Source organism: Mytilus galloprovincialis, chromosome 7 (assembly GCF_965363235.1).
Source record: "Mytilus galloprovincialis chromosome 7, xbMytGall1.hap1.1, whole genome shotgun sequence".
NCBI lineage: Eukaryota > Metazoa > Mollusca > Bivalvia > Mytilida > Mytilidae > Mytilus > Mytilus galloprovincialis.
In genome coordinates this window covers 6,431,198-6,455,376 of record NC_134844.1, presented here as the reverse complement: position 1 = coordinate 6,455,376, position 24,179 = coordinate 6,431,198, and the positions used below count along the sequence as shown (strand labels likewise).

Sequence of the window (24,179 nt, the reverse complement as noted above, 5' to 3'; positions counted from 1 at the left end):
CGAATAAATCTATATTTGTAAGGGGTTTTGTGTAGCTTCGGAAGCCAATACATAGTTGGGACTTTCATTGTATTTGGCTCTGCTTGTAAAGCGGTGGCTAAAAGTTTATGTTTGTTACAGATTTCGTTTTCTGAAAATGGAGTCAGTTGGAATGTTGGTGAATTGGTGATTTCCTTTTTCAGAACCTCAATGTAAAATTTACGTCAAACAATAATAATATTATTAGCAGCTTTATCGGCCGGGACAAAAACAAATTCCTTGGCTAGTTCTTTTAGTTTATGTTTGATACGAGAAATAGGTTTATTGTGGTTATTGTTAATAGTAAAATGTTCTTTAAAATGATGAATACGTATATCAACTATCTTCATTACTGAATTAAAAAAAGAGTCCAAAGATTTTTTGTCAGCTTTTTCCCGTTTTATCCATTTCATACAGTAAGTATGGAGTGAGTCGTGGATGATATTACGACACTCATTCCAATTAATAATTGATGGGGGACGATATTTAGGTCCTTTACTGAGGAATGATTTTAACTCTCGGTCTTGAACGATGTTAAGATCTCCTGTTATAACATGGGAAATGGGTCCATAAATATATTCGGAATTACTGCAATTACATGAAGTATAGGTGTATTTTCACTGATATTAACATCTTTACACAATTGACTATAATTAAACACAAATTTCCGGGTAGATTTCTTTGTATGAATAACACACGAATAACACCTCCACGCAATGTAAATATAAAATATGTATCTCTTATCCTGATCATTGAGAAAATATGTTTGGTTGTTTTTTGTTTGTTTGTTTGTTAATTTTTGTATTTGTATTTTGTATATGTCGGCTGGTATCATTTCTGTATAGGAATTTACACCAATAAAATTATTATTTATTTATTTATTTAATTATAAGTATGAAATATGTATATAACTTAAGTAATGCATTCACAATTTCATTAACATATAAATTACTCCCAGTAAATTGATACTTGTCAGTAATGCTGTTTTTTAATTGTTTTCTACTTTTTCTTTACACTTATTTAATTTTAGCGGGAATAGTTGTTAATCTCAATCGTAGACCACCGTAACCGTTGAAAAATTGAACTTATGATGCGTCAATAATTTTCCTGACACAGCAAACACACAGTTGTACATGTTGTACACGACATGTTCTATATTTATAGTCGTGGGAATAACCCATTTAAATAACATCGAGAAAGTGCATTTCTTGAAAATCCACAGACCTACAATGCTGGATACCGAGATATGACCGCTCGATCGTCCATATGATATGTCACAAAAATGTAACACATTGCTGTGTGTCTGGTAAGTACTCTTATAAACATTATGGAGCTTTTATCGTGAGCTCTAGGGGGATACAACATTGACACTCGGACCTTAGCGGCTTAAGGAACGGGAGTTTTTTTTTGTGTCAGATGTTCAGACTAGATTTCTTACTTTCGATTTGAGACCCAAATGATACCAATGCAAATATAATGTATAAGTCCGAGTTAGCCTTGTCCCACCAATTAAAAAAAAAAGTACCTCGAAAAGTAGCTCAATAAACTCACATTTTTATGCCCCCCGGCCGACATAGCGGAGGGGACATTAAATTTTCACCCTTGTCCGTCTGTACATGTATACGTCCCAAAATTGGTTACCGTTCTCTAACTTTAGTTTGCCTCAATCAAATGTTATGAAACTTATACAAAATGTTTATTACTGCAAAACCCAGATCAAGTTTGAATTTTGAAGGCGTCACATTTACTGTTCTAGAGTTATTCCCCTTTACAATTGGAAAAAAATCCTAAAATATTTGTTTCTGTACTTTCACTTTACTATGCCTCAACCAAATGTTATGAAACTTGTGCACAATGCTTATTACAACAAAACTCAGATCAAGTTCACATTTGAGTGGCGTCACTTTTACAGTTCTTGAGGTATTTATGCCTTTATAACGTTGTATATACATGTATACATATGGCAGCGGGGACATCGTCTGTGTTCCATGAACACATTCTCCATTTGAACATGTTATAGGCATATATATTTTGTTCCACAACTGATGCTCTTTCGACTTATAACTCAAAAACTTTATGGACCAAAATTTATAAGCCTATACTTATCAATTTTAAAATCGTAGATTTTTTTTGACTACACCTTAAAGTAATTTATATTTTTTATTTGATGTTTCGTACATACTAAATCTGACCGTTTGTTTTCTCTTTAAATACATTTTGTTTTCAGGGCCTTTTATAGATAGCTATGGGGTATGGGTGAAGAGCGTAGGAGACATAGTTGCTAAAGTGTTCGTAATTTTGACTCTGGTGGAGAGTTGTGTTATTGGCAACCACGTTGCATACCACATCTCCCCATATTTTTTTTTAGCTCACCTGGTCCGAAGGGCTTACTGAGCTTTTCTTATCACTTGGCGTCCGTCGTTCGTCGTCGACCTGCGACCTGCGACCGTCATCCGTCGTCTGTAAACTTTTACAAAAATCTTCTCCTCTGAAACTACTGGGCCAAATTGAACCAAACTTGGCCACAATCATCATTGGGGTATCTAGTTTAAAAAAAAATGTGTCCGGTGACCCGACCAACCAACCAAGATGTTTACCATGGCTAAAAACAGAACATAGGGGTAAAATGCAGTTTTTGGCTTATAACTCAAAAACCAAAGCATTTAGATCAAATCTGACTGTGGTAAAGTTGTTTACCAGGTAAAGATCTATCTGCCCTGAAATTGTCAGATGGATCGGACAACCCGTTGTTAGGTTGCTGCCCCTGAATTAGTAATTTTAAGGAAATTTTGCAGTTTTTTGTTATTATTTTGAATATTATTATAGATAGAGATAAATTGTAAACAGCAATAATGTACAGCAAAATAAGACCTAAAAATAAGTCAGATGATCAAAATGGTCAGTTGACCCCTTTAGCAGTTATTGCCCTTTATAGTCAATTTTTAACCATTTTTCGTAAATCTTAGTTATCTTTTACAAAAATCATCTCCTCTGAAACTACTGGGCCAAATGAATCCAAACTTGGCCACAATCATCTATTGGGTATCTAGTTTTAAAAATGTGTCCGGTGACCGGGCCATCCAACAAAGATGGCCGTCACGGCTAAAAATAGAACATAAGGGTTAAATGCACTTTTTGGATTATAACTCAAAAACAAAAGCATTTAGATCAAATCTGACTGTGGTGGAATTGTTTATCAGGTCAAGATCTATCTGCCCTGAAAATTTTCAGATGGATCGGACAATCCGTTGTTAGGTTGCTGCCGCTGAATTAGTAATTTTAAGGAAATTTTGCAGGTTTTTGTTATTATTTTGAATATTATTATAGATAGAGATAAATTGTAAAGAGCAATAATGTACAGCAAAGTTAGACCTAAAAATAAGTCAACATAATCAAATTAGTCAGTTGACCCCTTTAGGAGTTATTGCCCTTTATAGTCAATTTTTAACCACTTTTCGTAAATCTTAGTTATCTTTTACAAAAATCATTTCCTCTGAAACTACTGGGCCAAATGAATCTAAACTTGGCCACAATCATTTTTTGGGTATCTAGTTTTAAACATGTGTCCGGTGACCGGGCCATCCAACCAAGATGGCCGCCATGGCTTAAAATAGAACATAGGGGTAAAATGCACTTTTTGGCTTATAACTCAAAAACCAAAGCATTTAGATCAAATCTGACTGTGGTTAAATTGTTTATCAGGTCAAGATCTATCTGCCCTGAAAATTTTCTGATGGATCGGACAACCCATTGTTAAGTTGCTTCCCCTGAATTAGTCATTTTAAAAAATTTTTGCAGTTTTTTGTTATTATTTTGAATATTATTATAGATAGAGATAAATTGTAAACAGCAATAATGTACAGCAAAGTAAGACCTAAAAATAAGTCAAGATGATCAAAATGGTCAGTTGACCCCTTTAGCAGTTATTGCCCTTTATAGTCAATTTTTAACCATTTTTCGTAAATCTTAGTTATCTTTTACAAAAATCTTCTCCTCTTGAACTACTGGGCCAAATGAATCCAAACTTGGCCACAATCATCTTTTGGGTATTTAGTTTTAAAAATGTGTCCGGTGACCGGGCCATCCAACCAAGATGGCCGTCACGGCTAAAAATAGAACATGGGGGTAAAATGCACTTTTTGGATTATAACTCAAAAACAAAAGCATTTAGATCAAATCTGACTGTGGTAGAATTGTTTATAAGGTCAAGATCTATCTGCCCTGAAAATTTTCAGATGGATCGGACAATCCGTTGTTAAGTTGCTTCCCCTGAATTAGTAATTTTAAGGAAATTTTGCAGGTTTTTGTTATTATTTTGAATATTATTATAGATAGAGATAAATTGTAAAGAGCAATAATGTACAGCAAAGTTAGACCTAAAAATAAGTCAACATAATCAAATTAGTCAGTTGACCCCTTTAGGAGTTATTGCCCTTTATAGTCAATTTTTAACCACTTTTCGTAAATCTTAGTTATCTTTTACAAAAATCATCTCCTCTGAAACTACTGGGCCAAATGAATCTAAACTTGGCCACAATCATCTTTTGGGTATCTAGTTTTAAAAATGTGTCCGGTGACCGGGCCATCCAACCAAGATGGCCGCCATGGCTAAAAATAGAACATAGGGGTAAAATGCACTTTTTGGCTTATAACTCAAAAACCAAAGCATTTAGATCAAATCTGACTGTGGTTATATTGTTTATCAGGTCAAGATCTATCTGCCCTGAAAATTTTCAGATGGATCGGACAACCCATTGTTAAGTTGCTTCCCCTGAATTAGTCATTTTAAGGAAATTTTGCAGTTTTTGTTATTATTTTGAATATTATTATAGATAGAGATAAATTGTAAAGAGCAATAATGTACAGCAAAGTAAGACCTAAAAATAAGTCAACATGACCAAACTGGTCAGTTGACCCCTAAGGAGTTACTTTTCTTCCTTTATAGTAAATTTTTAACAATTTTCATAATTTTTTTAATTTTAACTATCATTTTCCACTGAAACTACTGGGCCAAGTTCATTATAGATAGAGATAATTGTAAGCAGCAAGAATGTTCAGTAAAGTAAGATGTACAAACACATCACCATCATCAAAACACAATTTTGTCATGAAGCTATCTGCGTCCTTTGTTTAATATTCACATAGACCAAGGTGAGCGACAATCACACAGGCTCTTTAGAGCCTCTAGTTATTACATGACGGAGTAAAAATTGAATTAAAGAAATCTGAATCATCTCCCTTTTAATATTAATTCATCCTATCCTACCTAACATTATAACAAGTTGCTTTTTTAGAAAAAAAAAGTCAAGACGTGAACCTTACCTTAGAACTTTTTTTTATGCAAATCTTATTCCAACTGAATTGTAAATTATACCTCAGTGTTTTCATTATCATCTGTGTGGAGGATAATATATTTTTTTTAATTGTAAATCAGGACAATTTGGGTATGTTGAGAGTGGTGTTTAATATAAAGTGAGGAGATAATTAATGTTTTTATTTCGATATTAATTTTTACCAATGTGACAGTGGAAAAAGCAGCTTCGTTTAATATTTAGGACTTTAATATTTAATTCTCAATTTTGATATTTTAGACATTAATTATCTGTGTTTTATTATTCATTATATTTTATAATTTCATTTCTATTTACATTTCGTATCCAGGACTTAAAATCAACATTCTTTGATATGCATTTAATTCTCAGTTTGGGCATTGAGTGACATGTTTCAATCGGTTAGCTAATTAGTGACATTTTACCTTATTCATAATGTATGTTCTTAATTGTCATAATCAGATTATCATTTAATATCTATTCTTCAAGTTCTAAAAATAGTTTAATCTTTGTCAGTGAACAATATCACACAAATTAATTGTTATTTGTTATGTCCATACTTGTTAATTCAATTGTGTATAAATACTTGTTTATAATTTATGTGACAGTGGAAAAAGCAGCTTCGTTTAATATTTAGGACTTTAATATTTAATTCTCAATTTTGATATTTTAGACATTAATTATCTGTGTTTTATTATTCATTATATTTTATAATTTCATTTCTATTTACATTTCGTATCCAGGACTTAAAATCAACATTCTTTGATATGCATTTAATTCTCAGTTTGGGCATTGAGTGACATGTTTCAATCGGTTAGCTAATTAGTGACATTTTACCTTATTCATAATGTATGTTCTTAATTGTCATAATCAGATTATCATTTAATATCTATTCTTCAAGTTCTAAAAATAGTTTAATCTTTGTCAGTGAACAATATCACACAAATTAATTGTTATTTGTTATGTCCATACTTGTTAATTCAATTGTGTATAAATACTTGTTTATAATTTATGTGACAGTGGAAAAAGCAGCTTCGTTTAATATTTAGGACTTTAATATTTAATTCTCAATTTTGATATTTTAGACATTAATTATCTGTGTTTTATTATTCATTATATTTTATAATTTCATTTCTATTTACATTTCGTATCCAGGACTTAAAATCAACATTCTTTGATATGCATTTAATTCTCAGTTTGGGCATTGAGTGACATGTTTCAATCGGTTAGCTAATTAGTGACATTTTACCTTATTCATAATGTATGTTCTTAATTGTCATAATCAGATTATCATTTAATATCTATTCTTCAAGTTCTAAAAATAGTTTAATCTTTGTCAGTGAACAATATCACACAAATTAATTGTTATTTGTTATGTCCATACTTGTTAATTCAATTGTGTATAAATACTTGTTTATAATTTCTATAAGCAAGATTTGGACTCAGGACTTTACACTGAACACAGTCCATCTGTAATAAAAGTATTAGTATTCCATGCTGAATTATTGGTTTATTCATCGCTAGTTCAGAGTCTCAAGTAGTTAGTTTTCACCAGAGTTTCAGAGTTCAGAGTTTTCATTGCTATTCACAGCAATCGTTCGTTGTGTGATCAGGTGCACCAAACAGTTTCAGTAACAAGAGGCCATTCAGTCAGGCTCTTGTTACACAACCTCACAAGTCACCCAGTTTCCCCGGTGACAGATTGGTGGACGACGACGGCGTGCTGACTTCTATGCTCAGCACACGATCCAGAGACCTCAAGCAGCCAAGCGAGTTCCCAGACAAGTAGCGTAGACAATATTCAGTGATGGAGTACAGCTTCCGACCACAATGGAGACCATGGAACATCCAGTCAGGTTATAGTCCAGCATGTGGGAGGTGTGGCAAATTTCACAAACATTATATTTGTAACTCTTTCAATCAGAGATGTTATTCGTGCGGAAAATTCGGACATTATTCTAGTAAGTGTTTTTCTAAAGTTACAAAAGACAGCAAAAGTAAATCAGTTAGTGTGAAATCCAGAAAACAGAAAGAGCGCGATACAGCTAGGATAAACAGCTATATTCAGTGTAAAAATATTATCCGTGCTTTACCATTCTCTGGTATGCGTAATTCACCGTTCATTCAATATTTGGATATTTCAAATGTGCTCAAAACAGAATTAAAAAGTGTGAAACAGAAAATGATCAAGGAAAGGAATACAAATCTAGAACAGCAAAAGTGCATCGAGGCACTCAAAATTCAATTAAAGATTCAGCAAATCATCGAAACAGAGAGAGACCAGTTCAAGCAAGATCTTGAAAACCTTCGTCAACAGAAAGAAGAAAGTGCTTCGCGCATAAACATAGAGGAATATGTGAATCAAATTCAAGAATTAAAGGACCAAGTAAGTGAAAAGGACGGAACTGTGAAAATGGTCCAAGATCTATACTATTTACGTTCGATCGAATTTACGGATGAAATCCAATCATTGAAAAATGAAAAACAAGCATTGGAAAAAGAAAAGGCAGACCTATGTTCAAAGGTAAATTTTCAAGCGGACTCGATTTCTCAATTGACTTTTCAACTTCAGGACCTTAACCACGAACTCCATCTTGTATCCTGCCAAAACCAACAGCGACCCAATCATAACAGACACTATAACAACCGAAGAGGCGGCCGATATAGATAGTGCTAAGTCCGAGGACGGACTTAATTGGGAGGAGAGGCATATGTGACAGTGGAAAAAGCAGCTTCGTTTATTATTTTGGACTTTAATACAAAATTCTCAATTGTGATATTTTAGACTTTAATTCTCTGTGTTTTATAATTCATTTTATTTTATAATTTCGTTTCTATTTACATTTCGTATCCAGGTCTTAAAATCAACATGCTTTTTAATTCTTAGTTTGGACATTGAGTGACATGTTTCAATCTGTTACCTAATTAGTGACATTTTACCTTATTCATAATGTATGTTCTTAATTGTCATAATCAGATTATCATTTAATATCTATTCTTCAAGTTCTAAAAATAGTTTAATCTTTGTCAGTGAACAATATCACTCAAATTAATTGTTATTTGTTATGTCTATTCTTGTCATTTCAATTGTGTATAAATACTTGCTTATAATTTCAATAAGCAAGATTTGGACTCAGGACTTTACACTGAACACAGTCCATCTGTAATAAAAGTATTCGTATTCCTTGCTGAATTATTGGTTTATTCATCGCTAGTTCCAGAGTCTGAAAAGTTAGGTTTCAACAGTATTCAGAGTTCTCATTGCTATTCAGAGCAATCGTTCGTTGTGTGATCAGGTGCATCACACAGTTTCAGTAACAAAAGGCCATTCAGTCAGGCTCTTGTTACACACCCGACAAGTCACCCAGTTTCCCCGGTGACAATTTTCCGCACGAATAACATCTCTGATTGAAAGAGTTACAAATATAATGTTTGTGAAATTTGCCACACCTCCCACATGCTGGACTATAGCCTGACTGAATGGCCTCTTGTTACTGAAACTGTTTGGTGCACCTGATCACACAACGAACGATTGCTGTGAATAGCAATGAAAACTCTGAACTCTGAAACTCTGGTGAAAACTAACTACTTGAGACTCTGAACTAGCGATGAATAAACCAATAATTCAGCATGGAATACTAATACTTTTATTACAGATGGACTGTGTTCAGTGTAAAGTCCTGAGTCCAAATCTTGCTTATAGAAATTATAAACAAGTATTTATACACAATTGAATTAACAAGTATGGACATAACAAATAACAATTAATTTGTGTGATATTGTTCACTGACAAAGATTAAACTATTTTTAGAACTTGAAGAATAGATATTAAATGATAATCTGATTATGACAATTAAGAACATACATTATGAATAAGGTAAAATGTCACTAATTAGCTAACCGATTGAAACATGTCACTCAATGCCCAAACTGAGAATTAAATGCATATCAAAGAATGTTGATTTTAAGTCCTGGATACGAAATGTAAATAGAAATGAAATTATAAAATATAATGAATAATAAAACACAGATAATTAATGTCTAAAATATCAAAATTGAGAATTAAATATTAAAGTCCTAAATATTAAACGAAGCTGCTTTTTCCACTGTCACACCAACATGAAAGGTCAAAATACTACCATATGGATCACACTTCTAGGGTTCTTATTGGTAGTCCAACAGCCATTTTATTTACTTTTCTGTGAAAAAAAACCCATATTATATAGATATAGGAAGATGTGGTACGAGTGCCAATGAGATAACTCTCCATCCAAGTAATAAGTTATAAAAGTAAACCATTATAGGTCAAGGTACGGCATTTAACACAGAGCCTTGGCTCACACCGAACAGCAAGCTATAAAGGGCCCCAAAATATACTAGTATAAAACCAAAACTAACGGTCTATATAAAAACGGTCTAAACAAAAACGAGAAACGAGAAACACGTATGAACTACATAAACAGACGACAACTACTGTACATCAGATTCCTGACTAAGGACAGGTGCAAACATTTGTAGCGAGATTAAACGTTAAAGTACGATTATTTTGCTTCATAGAATATGGAATCTTTATTCCTACCAATAAGACAAAAGCAACTTACTTATCATTTGTTTGTGCATGCCGTAAAATCCTGTTCCACATAAGAAATGGGTTTGGATCCAGCAAATACATTTAATTTGCTGCTTATACATGTATACTTAATATACCTGTCCGAAATCAGGAGCCTGTTTTTTTGTTTGCTTATTATCGTTGTTTGGCATAAAAAAATTGCAATTATCAAGTGGGTGAAATAAAAGGAAGTCAATAGGTATAATTTGTATTGCCTGATATAAATATTTTTTCAATATATTACAAAATACAATATATCATAAATAATTAAATACACAAATGAAAATACATAAACATAGATATATAACCAAATTTTTTGGCAAACATCCGCCACTATGAATTTATAAAAGGAAAAAAAAAAATTTAACAAGGGAGGGAGGGTGGGTATTTTCAACGTAATATCAAATTCAAAAATGTAAAGAAAACACTTTGCAATAGTATAAATAAACAATTAACAACAAAGGAAAAGTTTATATCCAATAAAAAGAGCGAAATAATATAGTGAGTAAATTTAATGCAAGAGTTTATACTAATGAAAATCTAGTTTGAACCAGTGTGATTACTGAAGTGTAAAATATAAATTTCACTGTTTTGCTAATTAAATAATTTAAATCTTAAATTAAACCAATTATCAAGTGGGTGAAATAAAAGGAAGTCAATAGGTATAATTTGTATTGCCTGATATAAATATTTTTTCAATATATTACAAAATACAATATATCATAAATAATTAAATACACAAATGAAAATACATAAACATAGATATATAACCAAATTTTTTGGCAAACATCCGCCAAGCCTGCAAGGCCGCCAAAAAAAATTAAAGATAAAATAATAACTATCAAAACAGTTATAATGATGATAAAAACCAGACATACTTTCATCACTCTTTTTTCTCACTTCAAATAAGCTCCATCCTTTCAAAATGTGTATAGATAATGAAAGGACAAAACAGCAAACCAACTCAAAATATATGTAGATCTTGAGTAGTTAGAGGAAAACCAGCATCATATTCAGGATGCAAGTTCTCTGAAAAGAGAAAAAAGAATAATTACAGTAAACAATATACATGTATGAAGTAAATAAAAAACACAATTGTAACACATTACAATTTATATACTCTGATGCTTAATAATATTGATATTTTCAACGTAATATCAAATTCAAAAATGTAAAGAAAACACTTTGCAATAGTATAAATAAACAATTAACAACAAAGGAAAAGTTTATATCCAATAAAAAGAGCGAAATAATATAGTGAGTAAATTTAATGCAAGAGTTTATACTAATGAAAATCTAGTTTGAACCAGTGTGATTACTGAAGTGTAAAATATAAATTTCACTGTTTTGCTAATTAAATAATTTAAATCTTAAATTAAACCCATTAATTTGATGCATATATGTGCATTTTACGTTACATCATAGGCAATAAGAAAGCATTCCCTTTTTATCTTGTGTGTAACTCTATTTTATTAATGAAATCCGATGTATCTAGAATTCAATTCTAAAAATATAAAACAACACCTTTGAAAATTTATTGCGTCCGAAGCGCTTTTCTGGATTTACCTTCATCAGGAACGCTCAAAGCCAAACATTTGAAATCCGAAGATGTATAAGTACCGAAAATCGTTGAAGAGCTATCTAAAGTTATGCCTCTTCAATAATGGTTTTTATATTAGGTCAAATAATTTCTCAATCTCAATCCATCTCGTAGGAGAGTAACCCCTATTGATGATCGGTCGTAAGGACCATGATATAGACGCCATCTTTGTCATTAGTCGATGTTTGTATGTCTCCGAAGAATTTCGACTTTTACTGCGATTTATAAAGTGTTCATATATCTTTGACTATCAGGATTACTTTTGGAGTATTCTTTGCAGTGAGTGTAACTTTTATATGTCTTAAGCTCTGTTTTAAAAAGTGTTTTTCATAGCTTTTATTTGAACAAAACTAAAAATAGAACTTTCATTGACACAACAGAAAACTACTCATCACAATACCGTGTTTGACTCTTTATTTGGGGACCTATTTTCCAATAGTAGTTCACAACAGAATAACTTAAAAAGAAAGCTTAATACGGAAGATAGTGACAGCGAGACGATTTGTACAAAAAACACCGAAAATAAACAAAAACGTCCAAAACATGTACCGAAAAGTCCCAATAGTGGAATGCAAACTATCGAAACTAATACCGAACAAATCTTAAATAAAACGACGGCAGCTGAGATCCACGTGGATTCAACCGTATCTCCAGAGATGCTTATGGTCACCAAAATGATCAGTAATTTGTCAGTCGATATGCGGAGTATGTTTGGTGAGATGAATAATCGTACAAACGATCTTGAGACTAACCTTGAACGTAAAATTACACATGTATAATCATTGTTAACAAAGTTTCTACCGTTAAGTATACAACAGTTCACGCTAATTAAAAAAATCAATAAATGTGTTAATATAAGAATTACATTTAAAATCAACTATATCCACGGCCGACACTCGGCTAACCGAGAGATTGGTCGGTTAATCTATATTGAGTATGTGGCTATATCGGCGGTGGGTCTGTTAATCGGGTTGGCTAAAGTCTGTTAATCAGGTGTTATCGAGGAAATCATTGGAAATTCTGCATGTTTCATTGTATAACTTTTTAAATATATGTTTATCATAAAAATTATTCATGTCTAACAAAACAATTCAATGTACTGAATCCAGTGGTGTAATTATTATTTTTCTAGCTTCGATGTACGATCTATAAAATGAAAAGGCGTGTTACTCATCAATAAATTTATACACATTTTACACACACAAAATGTACACAAAAAGACACGTTGGTTGAATTTACTTGCATGCGATATTTTGAACATCGAACAAAGACAGGCATTATGTTTGTCAACCAAATTGATATCATTGTGTGAAAAATCTACACAAAAATCTGTATTTTGGTGACATAAATCAATCTTTATTTGAAACCTGGTCTGTTAATGGGTCGGATGTATAAAACTCGGTCTGTTAATTGGTCTGTTAAGAGTTATGAATGGCAATAAAAGTATAATTTTATTGCTGTATCGGGTGTTATCGGATCAAATGGGTAGGCCCAAGACGAGTGGCTAAAATATACGGAAACAACACATGAGCAATGAAACATAATATATACGGAAACACTGACATGAACAATGAATTTAGGCCATGAATATTGAAAACTGATATAAAAAAGTGTAATATTTTAAAGTATTATTATACATCATGTTCAAATGCCATATTTTGATTGCCTAATACGAAGGTGTTAATTTACTCTATCACATGGCTGAGCGGGTGACAATTTTTTGGAATGCCACCCTCTCGGCTAGACCAATCAAAAATCGGCAGTTTAAACGACAATGAATTGAATCTACATCACGTTATTTTATAGACAATGTTTAAAGTTCTAATTTACTATACGACGAAGCGTGGAACGACTCAAACTTATTTCTTTTACAATTGTTGGAAAAACGTATTTCACTTGTTAATATTTTTACTTTAAAACCTATAAATCATTGTGTGTTATGCTTATTGTTGATATTAAACGCATTCGTCACCATCGATGTGTTTCAACTGGTGATGTACATTTCATCATGTTCATTGTGATGTATATTTCTCCGCCAGATATGAGGCCTTTTGAAAGGGGTATTTACCCAAAATTTAAATAAAATAAATAACAATAACAAAATAACAACAATTGAAAATATTTTTTTTCTTGATAGCAGAGCGTTTTTCCCGTTTGGGCCTAATCCTTGTATCGTTTTTATGTCAAGTCAATGCACTACTATTGTCTATTTACTTCACTTCTGATGATTTTTCAAATACCCGTTACGCTGTCAAGTACGTGACTACATAGAAAATACTTTATAATAAAACTCATCTGTTAAAGAAAATGATGAAAGGACATTCATTATAATACATCAAATATCACATAGCTGAGAGGGTGATAGAGCAGATCGTTATCAATGTTTTTTCGGGACCCAATCTGCTCTATCACCCTCTCAGCTATGTGTTATTTATATCTTATCACATGTTTATCACGGATACGGATACATTTTAAAGAATTAGCTGTTATGTTTCATTAAATTGTTATAATTGAACTTTTTTTCCCTCTTTTCTGCAACACTTAAATATGTGATAAATAGCTTAAAGATTTAACATGTTTTTCCATATTTGCCCTGGTATCATCCCTCGACCCATATCGGACCTCGGCTAAAGCCTCGAGGCCGATATGGGAGTCTCGGGATGATACCAGGGCTAATATAGAAAAGGGCATGTTATAATCTATACATATTGATTTCATCCAAGAATGGTCGCATATATCATGTGGATTCTGTTTAGGTTGTCATGAATGACACTAATTTGTATCTAAATTGGTATTAACCGGTATATAAATCAGAGATAAACGTCGTAATGTAACTAAACATCAGTAAGTAAAATATATTGGGATGCTAGAATATATAAAGAATAAAGAAATAATAATGAGTAAGATAAAATAAAATGTAGAGAAAAGTAACAGACAATTTAAAGAATATAGAAATAAACAACACCCCCAATCCGGACCCGCATTGTATACACGAGAATCTGGATGGAAACACAGAATATATAGAATAATAGATAAGGACAGTAGGAAGTGATGCATTAATAAAAAAAGATAGAAAAAAATAATAACTGTTTGAGAATAAAGACATGAAACACCCCTGGGTGTTGAAACAGTAACGGATTGCTATGTACTCATATTGGTAAAAATGCTAAAAGTTTACATGCGGACAACTGCAGTTCTCCTCTGCACTTATGTAGAAAGGAACTAAACGGAATAAAATGAATTAAAACTTAAGATAACCAAATGTAGCTGCATTCGCTCCTTTCCATTTACTTCTTTAGACTGATTTGTAAACAACAGATGATTCAGTAATAGAAGAAAAGAACCAATCGGAGGATGTTGACGATTTAGAGTTTAACGTCCAGTGACAAATATCATGTGCATATGAGAACGACTACACGTTATATGTACCCTGTGTTGTATCCATATATTGAAGTGACACACCCCTTAATAAAATGCAAAGGAAGTCAAAATAAAAATGTTCTTACTAGAAGGATACTGTTGCAGCGTATTGTCATTTTTTTTTACTCAAGAGCATCTCATTCTTAACTTTTTAAAGGGAAAATATAAAGGTAGCACAACTATTGTCGTGGCTAAATAACTCTTAACTGACACAATTTCAATTGTCCAACCCATTAACAGACTTTATTCCCATAATGTTCACTAAAACGTGGTATTACTCACGTTATATTACAATTATGAAATATTTACTAATTTCAATTTATATTTTAGAACCAAAGTACGATTTTGTGTCCTTTAAATGATATCTAAAATTGTTTTTTTCGACTTTCATTACAAAAATTGCTATGCGTATAAGCATAAATACTACATACTTGCGCGACGCCTTTTAGTTTTACCGAAAACAGTGCAGACTATGAAATGTTTTTACAGTTGGAAAATGTTCTATGATATATATCATTTTGTCAGACACTTTTCTTTTTTTGATTTGATTCTTATAATGTACCTAAAATCTGTATATTAAATAGATTTTAATATTAAAATTGTGCGTTTTACTCTTAACAGACGTATAACCAACCCGATTAACAGACCAACCGCCGATATAGCCGCATACTCAATATAGATTAACCGACCTATCTCTCGGTTAGCCGAGTGTCGGCCGTGATATCTCTTGGACATAGATCATTGACACCAACAATATAATCGTTTTCATCTCCACATCTACTATTAAAATCTCCACAAATCAAAAAGGGACCAGAATTTTGATGCTCATACACCTGTGTAATTAGTGTGTCAAAAAATACATCTTTATCAACCTGCCTGGTTGAGTTTTCCGGAGGCAAATATGCTACACATATATTAAATCTAAAGTCTGAATTTTTATGTTTGAAAGAGACCCACAAAATACCCTAAAAAAACTTGTATCATACTAGTTGACCAGTTCGCAATGCCTCATTAATTATTTCTAAATGAATTTTATGAATGTTTGGAAGACTGAGGTACATGTGTCCATGGTTTGAATCATTATTATTCTTTAAAATTTATACGTATGGATAGCTATTTCGTTTTTTCTATATAGATTTTCAACTATATATTTTATTATCATATAGCATATAAGTGAGTAAGCAATCAGTGTAAAGTTTTTAATTATTGCCATGTTTTAAATATATTGAATACCCCGTATGGAGGTCAGTGCTCTTAATTGCAGGATGCTGATACAGATAAGAAGAAAAAATGTTCCGAATGAACAAAAAGAAAGTTTCCGAATATTTCTCCATAGACCATATTTCTAACTATAAATAAATATGCGTGAACCCCTGATAGTCCTGATATGCGTGAACCCTCAATTAATAAACGAAAGAATGAAAAACTATTTTCATCACTAAAAGTGTGAAAAAAAAGAAAAAAAACCCAAACTGAGAATGAAAATTGTTTGTTTAACTTAAGAACATGAGCATGTAATAATTCATTTTCATATGATCGCTACAACGTATATCCAAATTATTAAACTTTTTTAAGGCATTGCATTGAATGTCAAGTGATTATGGATTCAATGAGGTCGCCTTATTCACTTGCAAGTGAATAATTCATCGACGTTTCTTAACTTATTTTGACAATTGAAAATTGAACCGAAGTGGCAGCTAAAAGCGAATTATTTCACTATTTCACTGTCATTAATAATTGAACCAAAACGAATCATATTTTAAAGTTTGTAGTTTGTATATAGCTAGCAGCCAGTGCCCCTTTAACTTCGGTTTTATAAAATGGCACGTTCTGAAGTTTGATTCTTTGATAATATCCACAGGATTTAGTCCTGACCATTTCTGAATATAACTAAAAGAATATATGAATCATATCATATGATTAATCAATAGGTAGTTAAGAAAAGCTCTCATTTTGTATTTGATTTTTTTATTTTCTTGCATCTCTCAATTTATTCCCTCACAGTAAAGAATACATATTTTATATTTGGAAAAAAATGATAGAAAGGTGCGAAGGAGCAACCTTAAATTTTAGGTATATATGGCAAAGAAATCCGACGGAAAAAGCGAGTAAGATTTCACAAAATACTACACAAAAAAACTATTAGTCTAATAGGAACACTACAAAAACTGTGATTGAACTCAGGTGCACGGAAGGGTGGTCATTTCCTGCTCCGCGAGTGACACCAACATCAAAATACACTAAACTGTGATAAATAAAGTTAAGTAACGATTGGAAAACTTTCTGAGAATAGCCCTGTATTGAAGTGCATTGAATCCTCCTCCAAAATCTGAGATAATAATTGTTCTACTCTTTTTTTCAGTTGAAAAGAAACGATACAGCCATCCTCTTCTATAGACGTTGCAATACTATAACTACGACAGAATGGAATACAGTTATGGAACGCAAGGTAGAATGGCTAAAACAAGTTCTAATCAAAGTGGAAGAAACATAGAGCGACGTGCCTTGCGCGAACAGAAAACAGAGTCGAAGAAAAAAGGTCAAAATTTATATCTCAATATTATCAACTTTGATGGAAATGAAGAACAATTAAGGAGCCTTTTGGAGAAGGTAACACGCAGGTCATTTCCTTTTAAAGAATTCCGACATGGAAATGGAGGCGCAAACTGTATTGCAGAGTTCTCCAGTGCGAGGCAAATTAAAGAAGCCCTTTACGACTTTGTAACTCACAATAAAAAGTCGAACATTAAAATAATAGCAAGACAAGAACTTGTTAAACGTCAGATTTCGACAGAGAGCCAGTTGTCACAACATTTAGACAAGATGACGAACGAAGCTAGTGATGTTCTTTCTACACACCAAGGTCAGATAGATAGTATTAAAAACAGAATTGATCAAACTGGATATAAAAAGAAAGGATTCATGTCAATGGACGAATTCAACCGAGTAGACATGGTAGAAGGCGAAGTGAAAGCTTTGAAATCTAAGCTCAAAGAAATGGACCTGCAAAAGAAAGAGTTTCGGGATTTCTTACAATGCACAATTGACAAACTTGAAAAGGTAAGAGAAACAAAAAAGATTGATTCCGAACTTAAAATAATCTATTCAGCATTCCAAGTCGAGTGTGCCCGATTGATTTCTGCTTTACCAATGTACGCCCGAAGAACAGATATAATATCAATGGTAACCGAAAACAAGGTTTCAATTTTACTTGGTGAAACAGGATCTGGAAAGAGTACACAAGTAGCACAGTACATGTACCAGGCCGGATTAGCTAACACCGGATTCATAGTGTGTACTCAACCACGTAAAATTGCCGCCATTAGTCTTGCAACACATGTTTCACAAGAAATGAGAACATCTGTTGGACAACTTGTAGGATATAAAGTAGGAATGCAAATAAGGCAGTCACATGATACGAAAATACTTTATATGACTGATCATATGTTATTAAACGAATGTCTTAAAGATGAGAACTTTTCTGCATACTCGTGCATTATTGTAGATGAGGCCCATGAAAGAAGCATTTATACTGACCTCCTACTGGGTATGATAAAAAAGAGCATCAATAACAGACCAGATCTTAGAGTGGTAATTACCTCTGCAACTATAGACCCTGAAGTGTTTGTGGATTACTTTGGAACATGTCCGGTACTGTCAGTTTCTGGTCGAATGTTTCCTGTCGACGTCACGTGGACAGAAGATGAATTAACGTCAGAAAATTATGAACAGGCAGCATTAGACAAGACTATAGAAGTTCATCATAGCGAAGAAAAAGGGGACGTTCTCACATTTCTAACTTCCCCAATTGAAGTGGAAAGATGCTGTAATGCTTTTGCAAATGCATTGAATTCCGAGACTGACTTTATTTGTTTACCCCTCCATGGACGTTTACAACCTATTGAACAACAAAAGGTATTTGACCCACCTCCGAAAGGCAAAAGGAAAATTGTGTTTGCCACAAACAGTGCAGAAACATCTATAACTATTCCAGGAATAAAGTACGTCATAGATACAGGTGTAGCTAAGGAAATGCAGTTTGATCCGAAACGAAACATAAGTGCCCTTTGCGTAACTACAATAACAAAAAGTTCTGCAGATCAGAGAAAAGGACGTGCAGGTAGAACTGATGCCGGAAAATGTTTCAGATTGTACTCATTAGATACCTATAATGACATGGCGCGAAATTCACGACCGGAAATACTTCGGGTTCATCTCGGACATGCGCTGCTAAAACTTATGGAACTCGGTGTAGTTCCATTAGACTTTGATTTTGTGCAAGCCCCTCCGCGTGAAATGATGGATGCTGCCATGGAAACACTAGAGTCAGTAGGTGCAGTGTCTAATAACAAGATAACACAACTTGGGAAATGGATCGCAAAACTACCTATTGATCCAAAATTTGGAGGATTCATTCACGATGCGATTAAGGAAGATGTAGGCATTGAAGCTTTAATTTTATCTGCCGGTTGTGCAGCAGGTGGTTCTATCTTTTACCGATCTGGATCAAACGAAGAGAAAAGCAAAGCGGACAAACTTAAAGTAAGGTTTTGTCATGAAGGTGGAGATCTTATGACAATGCTTAATGTTTACAGAGAATGGCATGACCAACCGGAAAAAACAAAAGGGGCTTGGTGTTCCGAAAATTCTATCAACGGAAAATCAATCCGTGGAGTTCGTGAAACGGTCAATGAAGTTTTGAATATCTTAAAAAATGACCTTGGAGAAAAGCCAAAGTTTAAGCTGAAGTTACCCTCTGACGTCGACAAGAAATTGCAAATAATGTTGTTCAAAACATTTAGTCGAAATGTCTGCCATTACTTGGGACATGAAAAAGCAGGATATCTCGTTGTAAAGAAAGAGCAACAAGTACAATTGTTCCCTGCCTCTTCATTGAAATCACTAGGATTACTTCCAAACTGGATCGTTATAGAACAGGTTCTGAAAACGTCACGTGACTTTGCAGTTAATGTAACAACTGTTCTTGACGAATGGATTCAGGAAGCTGTAGAGACAAACTGTATTCAGCTTGATTTAGAAAGTTTAAGTAAGCAGCGTGTTGAGCTACTTGTAATGTTTGAAGTTGGAGAACAGGTATTTAGAGAGTTTGTTGGTCCACGTTATTCAAAATTGCGAGAACTAGAGAACTCGTTCAAGGAAACAAATAAAGAAAAGGTTATAATTCTTGAGGCGTCAAAAGAGTTAGGAGAAATAAGCCTGTATACTCAACAGAATTGTAAACAAGATATTGGCACCATTGTTAGAAATAGAGTGGACAAATTGAGAGAGAAAATGCAACAAGACAAAAGCGAACAATTTTTGTCATCAACAAACACCGGAGTTCGGGTTGTAATAGGTTCTGGTCTGAATGTAGGTGATGTTTTAATGGTAGATGAATACAAAACGATTTTCATCACAGGAATTCCGAAATTTCTTGAAGAAAGATCAGAAGAAGAAATAACTAAAATGTTTGAACGATATGGTAAAATTGTCAAGGTTGAGAAATTTTGGAAAAGCAAGAACCGAAACAACTAGGGGAAAATCACATTTGAGAAGAAAGAAGATGCTGAACGAGCTGTAAACGTAATGCGAGAAGGCGTTGATATAAAAGCAAGACCTAGTGTCGGATTTCAGAACACTGACATTCGTGGATTCAGAACTAAACTACAATGGTGCAGACGGCCATCTAGAAGATTTGGGTTTGTTAAATTTACAGATTTAACGTCTGCTTTAAGAACAAGGATAACTCCAATAGCTATTGGTGGAACTATGGTCCGAATCAAACCAAGCAAGAACGGATCTAATGAAGTGCATGTTGCTAACCTAAATCCTCATGTGAATGAAGATGTATTACGTCAGGGGTTTATGGATGCTTTAGGTCTAGATCCAAGTGACATAGAACGTGTTTCAGTGATCCGACACAAAGTTAACACACCACAAGATATGATACACATATGTCGCCAACGCATTCGTAAAAAAGTAGAAGAGTATGTTCATGAAGGCTCATATGACTTGGATTTAAGACCCCCTAGAGATGCTGACTTTACTTTTCTAGCCTTTGTATCATTTTCGAAAACAGAGGAAGGTCTTGCTGCATGCGCAGGCATGGATCATGGTTTTACAATGAATGACCAAATAGTGACAATGAAAGCAGACTTAAAAACATCTTTAATGATTCCAAAACTCGTTTATACCAAATATTGTGACATCGTTGATAAATTGGTAGAAAAATTGTCACGAACAGAGAATGTGAATATACAAAAGAAAGAACTGCGAAACGGTAACATGGTGGTGAATTTGCTCTCTGACATTGTAGAGACTATCATTAAGGTGAAGGCCGATATTCTAATGGCAATTAAAGGGAAAGTAATGGACATTGACTCGCATGAAAATATAAACAAACTCTTTACCTGGGATGGAAAACGATTGGTTAAGACTGTTATTGATAAAACTGACACCACTGTTGTGTCAGATGAAAGAATCCTATCGCTGTCTGTTCACGGAAAAGAAGAAAATCAAATGAGAGCTATTAAAATGCTAGAGGAATATTTACAGGAATTGAAAACTAGCAAGTCGAAAACTTTGGCATTGAAAGGGGAAGATAAACCTCCTGGAGTGATGAAGGAGATTATGTTGCGGTATGAATATGATCTTAATAAGCTTGTCCAAGAATCCGGAGTTGGGTGCATAGAACTTAATCACCGGCTTCATTTGATCACTCTCATAGGGCAAACTGAAGCTATAGAGAAAGCATGCTCACTTATAGAGACAATGATTACCCTTGTAATTCAGAAGCGTAAAGAATACAAGCTACAACCTACACAAACTCGTGATTGCATGGTATGTTTCTGTCCAATAGAAGAAGGAGAGCTGTACAGACTTGAAGCCTGTGGTCATCCATATTGTAAAGATTGCGTCGAGCTTCAGTTTAAAACTGACATTAAAAACAATACGATCCCACTAACCTGTAGCGGTGAAGGATGTAATGAACTTTGGACATGGAAGGATATTTCAAAGCTTTCGGTCAACACTGGAATTCCTATAAACCTCTTGGTGAAGAAAGCTACCAATTCCTTTGTGTTGCAGAACAAAAAAGCGTACAAGTATTGTCCGACAGCAGACTGTCCTCTTATTTATCGAGTGACCGAGAAGGAGAAACTCTTCAGTTGTCCAGAATGTGAAGTTCGTATCTGTACAGCATGCCAAAATCAATTTCACGATGGTCTTACTTGCAAAATGGTCGAGAGTATGAAGAAGGACGACGGCGGGTTGAAACTATGGATGAAACAAAATGCTGGAAGAGCGAAATACTGTCCAAAATGTTCAACTCCGATTGAAAAGATTGAAGGATGCAACCACATGACGTGTCGAGGTTGTAACGCACATATTTGTTGGGTATGCCTTCAGTACTTCAACTCTTCTCAAGAATGTTACGGACATATGCAAAGAGCACATTCAAGTTTTGTTTAGATATGCACGACGTTTGGAAATATTTAAGATAAAATAAATGAATAAAAACAATCGAGAACAGATTTGCACCACTGATTTCCGTGTGCCGTTTAATTAATATTTAACAATGCATGACAGACATTTATGCAAAATTCAACGGAAAACGTATGTTGTGCGCAAGTGGATTATTTAATTTATATATATAATCATACTAACTTTGCTATTTTATTGTGTTGTATATGCCTTCAACATGCTATTCGGATGTACACTATGATTTAGAGCTTTTGAAATTGCACAGAGATTAGTGGTATTGGTATAACTCATGGATATCTTTTTGTTTTTGCCATATATCATTAGTTGTGTAACCATTCACCTCATTCTTGTTATTTATACACAAATGGATAATTGGTAATTTTTATTACCCAAGTCCTTTATTGGATTAGTTTATTTTTATAAGACATTCTATAGTGATGTATGGTTCATCCTAATTGCAACTAAAAGAACTATTTTGGATAATTATAAATGATGTTTACCCTAAATTTCCTTGAAGTAAAAATCAAAAACAAAATGATTAATTAAGGTATATCGTGGTTTATATTTCTGTATGTAATTGGGAGATGGGATAAAAAAAAAACCAGTATACATATTTCTCTTTAACCCGTTTATCGAAATCCGGACAAATGTTATTATTTGCGCATTTCCTTATTTGTATGAATATTCTGTTAAATTAAACTGTTTAGATAGCTGTCAGAGTAGATTAATTTTTTTAAAGGATAAAAAGCGAAAACCGAATAGTTCACGATTCAAACGTTGTATTAATTTATTAAAGTGGTTTAATATATAAATGCATATTTATGCTTTGAATTATTAAATGTGATTTTCATTAATTTATATTGCGTTTATTATATGCAGTAAACCAATGATTGTCAAAAGTACCGGACGAATGCCACCACTTGCAATCAGTCATTAATTCAATGTAGTCATTTTGCATCAGTCACTGAACCAATGCAATTGTAAAGCAAAATTATATCCGGGTGAAATTTGATCCGTAGGAAAAAATGTCACAGTAGTTGTTATTTTTTTATCCGGAGGAAAATATTTCCCTGGGTTATTTTTTCCTTTGCCGTGAAATTCTATCTGGGTAGTTTACTTGTTGAATAGTTATTAGAAAAAAGTGGCATAAAAACTTATTCTTTACAAATACGAAATAATAATAGTGTATTTGAATTAAAGCGGAATTGTTAAAAAAAATGTATTATAATGGGAAATACTTTCACAAATTATCACCTGAAATATTCAAGTCAATATCCTCCTTTTAAAAAGAAAATTATCATGAAATATAGGGAAGAAAACCAGAAGTAATTTCAAAGATCGTAATTGTGAAAATAATATGATTAAATAAGGTTACTAGTATTGAAATATATGTAAAAGTAAGTTTGTTTTCAGATATCAGTACAAATATAAATTAAAAAGTAAGATAGAAATATAGTTGTATTACTACTGTTAACAGTAATAGAAGAATTTGATTATGATGATATTTTTAACTATATAAATAATTTTGTCTGGGGACAGAGATGTAGTTGTTGATTATATGGAAATCAGATAACTCATAGCATAACAATATATTGGAACAAAAGCATGTTTAACAGCTGGATAGTATTTACATGTGAAATGCTATCTGTCTTATTAAATCAAGTTGTAAGTCTTCTTTTTATATTAATGAATATATAAAAAATAAAATTCAAGGAAAAAT

General features: G+C 33.0%; 1 protein-coding gene across 2 annotated transcripts; it reads left to right on the top strand.

The window, feature by feature from the left end:
• Window positions 1–1,136: 1,136 nt before the first annotated feature.
• Window positions 1,137–23,313, top strand: LOC143082210 (uncharacterized). 2 transcript variants are annotated; one of them, XM_076257791.1, is made up of 2 exons: window positions 1,137–1,324; window positions 17,340–23,313. In XM_076257791.1, the coding sequence occupies exon 2, from the start codon at window positions 17,402–17,404 to the stop codon at window positions 20,510–20,512; it is 3,111 nt and encodes a 1,036-aa protein (XP_076113906.1). In that variant the 5' UTR covers window positions 1,137–1,324; window positions 17,340–17,401; the 3' UTR covers window positions 20,513–23,313. The 2 variants fall into 2 exon arrangements, with proteins under 2 accessions (XP_076113906.1, XP_076113907.1); XM_076257792.1 differs by lacking the exon at window positions 1,137–1,324 and adding an exon at window positions 11,700–11,836.
• The last annotated feature ends 866 nt before the right edge of the window (window positions 23,314–24,179 follow it).